Raw genomic sequence first — 6,000 nt, forward strand, 5'->3', positions numbered from 1 at the left:
AGTGGAGAAATTAATCAGAATGGAATCTTGTGTTGTAGTGGAAAGGAGATTTAGTGTATGGGAGTAGAATTTGAGTTCTATCCAAGCATTTTTCTGATAGCTTAAATGATTTTTCTTGATTTTTTTTTCCAGGAGCTGCCTTGCCATAGAAATCAAGACTCTTCCCTCGTGTCATCATGTACAGCTCTTGAAGGGTATTGGTTTTATCACTAAATAGCTGGACATCCAGAACGTGAAGAAACTGTAGTAGAAAACCAATACTAAAATAGAACCATTCTTAGAGAGAACTAAAGAATCATTTCTTGGTGCTGTCTCCAAAAGTGACCTTGCAAAACAAATTGGAACTTCGAGATTGTCAATAATTCAGGATACGTGGAACTTATCTGTGAAGGAAAGATGGCCACTCTAACGGTACACGGTTTTGTCCAAATATGGGGCAGGAAGATGGGGATGTCTAGGTCCAAAGAAGCATACATTGAAACAGTAGAAATAAAGAAGAAGATCAAACTGGTGGTATATTTCACCACTGGAGAATATATAACTTTTCGACTAAGGGATAATATTAAAAATGTGGTCCTTAGATCGTATGGAGAAAAGCAAAATCACCTGCACTTAACTTTACAAAACAATAGCTTCTTGTTTATTGAAAGATTATCTTCCAGAGATGCTCAAGAGTTGAAGATGTTCCTGGATAGAGTCCATCAAAATGATATTCAGCCATCCATGAGACCTGGGAGGGATGGAGGTATCTTTGCCAGCATGACACCACCAAAGGAAATCAACAAAATCTCATTCCACAAAGCATGCAAGAAGCCAAATAGTGGATCTTTTGAGACAGGAGAAGGAAGTGGAACACCTGACCTTCAGAAGATGCCTTTGTTTGCATCAGAGTTATCAAAACCTAGTTGCAAAGATTTACTAGAGAATGGATACAGGCAGAGGAAAAGTATGCTCTCATCTGGTTCAAAGATGAATGGGAAAATCCTGAAAAACAGTGACTCTGCAAGAAAGAAGAAATCCCAGACAAACCCCTTGAGGTATGTAAGCCACAATGAGGAGAAAAAATTGAGGTTAAGAGTGTTAAAAATGATTAAGAAATTAGAGGCTAAGGTGTTAACCAAGACCGTTTCTCCTGGAAAGCCTCACCTGGATGGCCCAGGTCTTCTTCAGATGCTGTCTGAGGAAATATATTTGTCATTTCTGTTGGCACCAAAGTATAATGCAGATGACCCAGAGTGGGACAAACTCAAGATGACCCTTGACTTCTACCCAGAGAAATTATGGCAAGGCCTCCCCAATTTGGGAAATACCTGTTACATGAATGCAGTTTTACAGTCCTTATTTTCGATTCCATCATTTGCTGATGATTTACTCAGTCAGGATTTCCCATGGGGTAAAATTTCCCTTGATGCTCTTAGCATGTACCTGGCACAGCTGTTTGTTTTGAAAAATATTTATAACATAAAAATCAAGGAGAGGTTACTTGTGCATATTAAAAAAAACATTTCAAGAGTTGCAGGGATCTTCTCCGGCAACATACAAAATGATGCTCATGAGTTTTTGAGCCACTGTTTGGATCAGATGAAAGAGAACATGGAGAAATTAAACACAATTTGGAAGATGAAAATTGAATCCGAAGAGGACAGTTCAGCTCAACAGGTCTTTGCTGGCACTGCTGCCGCCAGAGTGCTCATTTGTCCCGTCATCACTAATTTTGAGTTTGAGTTGCTGCGCTCTATTATTTGTCAAGCCTGTGGTCAGGTTGTTCTCAAGACAGAAGTGAGTAATTATCTCTCCGTCAACCTTCCCCAGGGAATGAAAGCTCTCCCTTTGTCTATTCAGTCTGCTTTTGATCTCTTCTTCAGAGCAGAGAAACTTGAGTACAGATGTGAGAAATGTCAGCACAGGAGTTCTGTCGCAGTGCACAAATTCAGTAGGCTCCCCAGGGTTCTCATTGTTCATCTGAAACGTTATATCTTTAACGAGTTTTGGTTGCTAAGGAAGGATGAACAGGAAGTTGTTATTTCTAAGTATTTAAAGTTATCATCTCATTGCAGTGCAAGTACCAAACCACCTCTTCCTGTGAACAAGAATGCGCATAATAGGGACTTGCAAGTCCTAAGAGTCTTTCAGCATATGAGTGCTGGAAACCTCTGTCCATCAGCACTTTCCACAAAATTGACCTCAGCATCCAGTGTCTTCCCGGTTCCACACACTGGGCCAGACAAAGAGCCTGAACCACAAAAATGCCAAATTCTCTATGAAGAGTCACGCAGAGAACAGCAGAAAAAAGACCTGGGAAAATGTTCCAGACTGAATACAACAGAGTCCAAACTGATGAACCTAGGAGATGGAGCCGTCATTGAAAAAGAGCTATTGGCCGCTGGCTTAATGATGGATCTGGAAGAAACGTCCCATTCTCTGATCCATGACAATGAAGGTAAACCCACCAGGGGTCCAGAAACACGCCTTGCAGACATTTATCTTCAAGAAGCGTCTGAAAATCTAAAGCAAAAGAAATATGAGAAAACTAATATGTCTGTAGATTTTGAGAGTGTGGCTGACACCACTGAAGATTTTTATGATGGTAAGAGAAACAGAATTTCAAATGAATTCCAAAAAGTGGCTGAACATACCCAGCAGGATGAAAGGATGAGGCTCTACGAAGAAGCCCTTCAGCAGGCACTGCTTCAAGCCATTTTGAAGCCACGTGCCCAGAGGTACACGGAGAACCTCCGGAGACCTACAGACTTGAGTCTCCAGGGGGCCAATGTGAATTCCCTAGGTGCATCGGGTTCCAATAAAAACCCTGGAAACAAACAAGTTTTAGATACGGAGAAGACAGAAACGGAAGCCAAGAAACCAAAAGGAAATGCCGAGATGAAAGATCTCTACACCTATCGGCTTGTCGCTGTAGTCAGCCATCTCGGGAAGACCCCAAATTCAGGCCATTATATCAGCGATGCCTATGACTTTGAGAAGCAAGTGTGGTTCACTTACAATGATCTCCAGGTATCAGGTATCCAAGAAGCTCTGATGCAGGAGGCTAGGCTTTGCACCGGATACATCTTCTTTTACATGCACAATGAGATCTTTGAAGAGCTGTTGAAAAGGGAAGAGAACTCCCAGTCTCGTAGCACGCAGACAGGGGAGACCCCTCAGGAGAAATAAGTGGAACGGACTCCTGGTTGTACACATCTGCTTGACTGCCTAATTGGTCATCACTTTCTCCATGGAAGAAAAACTCTGAATGCTAGCCAAAGATGAAGAGGCAGTTGGCATCTAGGACCAGAGTTCAAGCAGAAACACTTAGGGAGAAACCTCCATTCCTAACCCTAATACAGACACTTCAATCCCACCGTTCCACCTGATAAGCGTTCTTTTTCTACTAGGCTAGAATTGTGCCCTCCATATTTGAGTGCAGTGGATTTTCAGTGCAATCCTTGAACCAGCAGCATCAGGAGCATGGATAAACCTCTTAGAAATGTAGATTCTTGGGTCCCACCACATCCCTACCCAGTAATTCAGAAACTGTGGTTGAGGTGGGTTTGGGGTAGGGAATAGCGATTTGATGGAGGTTTTGTCTGATGCTTGAGAAATTTAGAGAACTACTGCCATGTGCTAGAATATCCTGGTGGATTTTGCTCTTGTATATTTGAATTACGTATATTTCTAAAGGGGTTTGATTGTTTTTTGTTTCTTTTTTTTTTTTAAAGATTTTATTTATTTATTTGAGAGAGAGAGAGCACGAGAGGGAAGAGGGTCAGAGGGAGAAGCAGACTCCCCGCCGAGTAGGGAGCCCGACGCAGGACTCGATCCCGGGACTCCAGGATCGTGACCTGAGCCGAAGGCAGTCACTTAACCGACTGAGCCACCCAGGCGCCCCTGTTTTTTGTTTCTTATATTCATGTATGCCTCTCCTTCAGAAACTTATAAACACACACACACACACACACACACACACACACACACACAGAAATCACTCTTCTGATCATACTCAGTGATTTGATGAAAAAAATTTAGTTTCTGGAGTCCTGACCAAAAAAACCCACAAAAACACCAACTGCTGAGGTCCTAGCGATTTAAAAAAATAGTTGCTGTGGTCCTGTCAATAAATAATAAATGAAGTTGGTAACTCATGAATCCTTTTGGGCATATGCAAATGAGACTATAACACCCGGTCAAGTCTCCAAATTGTTTGCTAAACTCCTCCTTTCCCTCAGTACCAAAGGGGCTATATACGCTCAAGCTATAAACCTTAAGGATGGAGAACTTATTTGCCCTTAAGAACTTGACCCATCTTTCCTGTTTGCTAGCAAGCTGTTCTTGGTGTCATTTTGGTCTTCTCAGAGAGGCACTTGCTTTGCCTCAAAGGAATATTGATTTACCAGAACTTTATCTTGAACAATCCTCTGCATTCAACATTGCAAGGCTAATTCTAGATTTCTTTTATTTCTCCGTATCTTTTAGCAATGTTGGCCTTATTCCTTCAAGGAATAAACAAACAATGCATACTTTAAAGTGGACTTGTAGGATTTGGAAGTCTTACTTGTTACTGATTTTGTGCAATGTCATAAAACATGCACCTATTTGATACAATGTCATACAACTTGTGCCTCTTTAATACAATGTCATAAAACGTGTGCCTGGAGCTGATCTGCTTCCGGGTAAAACCTCATGGATCCCGAGGTGGTCATACACTGTTGGAACTCCATGTGATTTAGGAATTTGGAATTCTGATAGTACATAGGTGCCATCTCTGTCCCCTAGTCTTTTTCCACCTCTGAGGCAGGGAACCTGTAACACCTTGTACCTTTGTTCGGAACAAATTACCTATAAATTACTCATACTAAGAGGATTTCTCACATCCCACAGAGGGACTGAATTTTTGGTTCCATCATTACCAGCGTGGGTGTCCCCCTTTATGGGGTCTGGTCTTGGTCTGGCTGTAATTAATCCAACAGCTTCTTGATGCTTTTAATCCCAGAGACCCTTAAAGAGGTGAGCTGGAACGTAGTGGCGTGGGAAAGTTAGAAAATGCCCTGTAAGGGGAAAACCAGATTCAAAAGTTAGGGAATTCTGTTGTTCACAGCACAGTGTATCGAGAAGGAGGTCTGAATGAGACTTGGAGATTATTGAGGTAAATGTGGGAGGGGGCGCTTTCTAGATTGAATTAATCAGTCTCATGGAAGAAAGTGCTGCAGACACAATGATGAGAAACTTGTTCAACTTGTGTAGTTCTTTAGCAGCTGCGGTGGTTGAAGGATAAGGCTGGAGTTAGACTTACGAGGAGAAGAGTGCTAGTTCGGTTTTGAAATTTCAGGCTTTTGACTTCTCTAGAAGAGCTCAGTCTGAGTTCAGTCACATAGGCATCAAAGCAGGAGTTTTGGGAAGAGTGAGTGAAAAGTTATTTTGCTTTGAAAGGAGCATGGAGATGCCAGCAGTTTTGAGATTTAGGAATGTATGGTGTGGAGTATAGAGTATGATACATCCTGACTAGGCTGCTCTTCAGCATGTAGCACTTCCAAAATGCAGAGTAAGTCAGAAGGTGAAGAAGATGGTTGGGATATCTATGACAGGGAAGTTCTATCCTTCTGGACAGAGGGCTTGGGTGGAACCCATCATTGCCCTCTGAGAAGCAGTTTGGAGTGCACAATGAGCAGCTGTATACTGTTATACTGTTATTTAAATAAAAGATTAAAATAATTATTAAGTGACTCGGTGGCTGTTACTTATTAGTGAATTTTTATCAGTTCTCTAATTTAGAGATCAGGTTTCTTTTTTAAGATTTTATGTATGTATGTATGTATTTGGGGGAGGGAGGGGTGGAGGGAGAGGGAGAGAGAAAATCTTAAGTGGGCACCACACTGGGTGTGGGGCTTGATCCCATGACCCTGAGATCATGACGTGAGGAGAAATCAAGAGCCGGGTGCACAACCAACTGAGCCACCCAAGCACCCCCAGGTCAGGTTTCTTTTTTTATTACTTTTAAAAAGATTT

At 41.9% G+C, this 6,000-nt stretch overlaps 1 protein-coding gene across 1 annotated transcript in view; it reads left to right on the top strand.

Annotated features, from left to right (window-relative positions):
- USP26 (ubiquitin specific peptidase 26) overlaps window positions 1-5,670 on the top strand; it is a 53,487-nt gene extending 47,817 nt beyond the window's left edge. Inside the window, exon 3 of the mRNA XM_025852471.2 lies at window positions 133-5,670. Coding sequence (XP_025708256.1) covers window positions 397-3,171 — 2,775 coding nt within the window. The 5' untranslated portion in view covers window positions 133-396 and the 3' untranslated portion in view covers window positions 3,172-5,670. The remainder of the gene's footprint in view (window positions 1-132) is intronic.
- The last annotated feature ends 330 nt before the right edge of the window (window positions 5,671-6,000 follow it).

Source organism: Callorhinus ursinus, unplaced genomic scaffold (assembly GCF_003265705.2).
Source record: "Callorhinus ursinus isolate GAN/ISIS: 27379988/994484 unplaced genomic scaffold, GSC_fseal_2.0 scaffold33, whole genome shotgun sequence".
Lineage (NCBI taxonomy): Eukaryota > Metazoa > Chordata > Mammalia > Carnivora > Otariidae > Callorhinus > Callorhinus ursinus.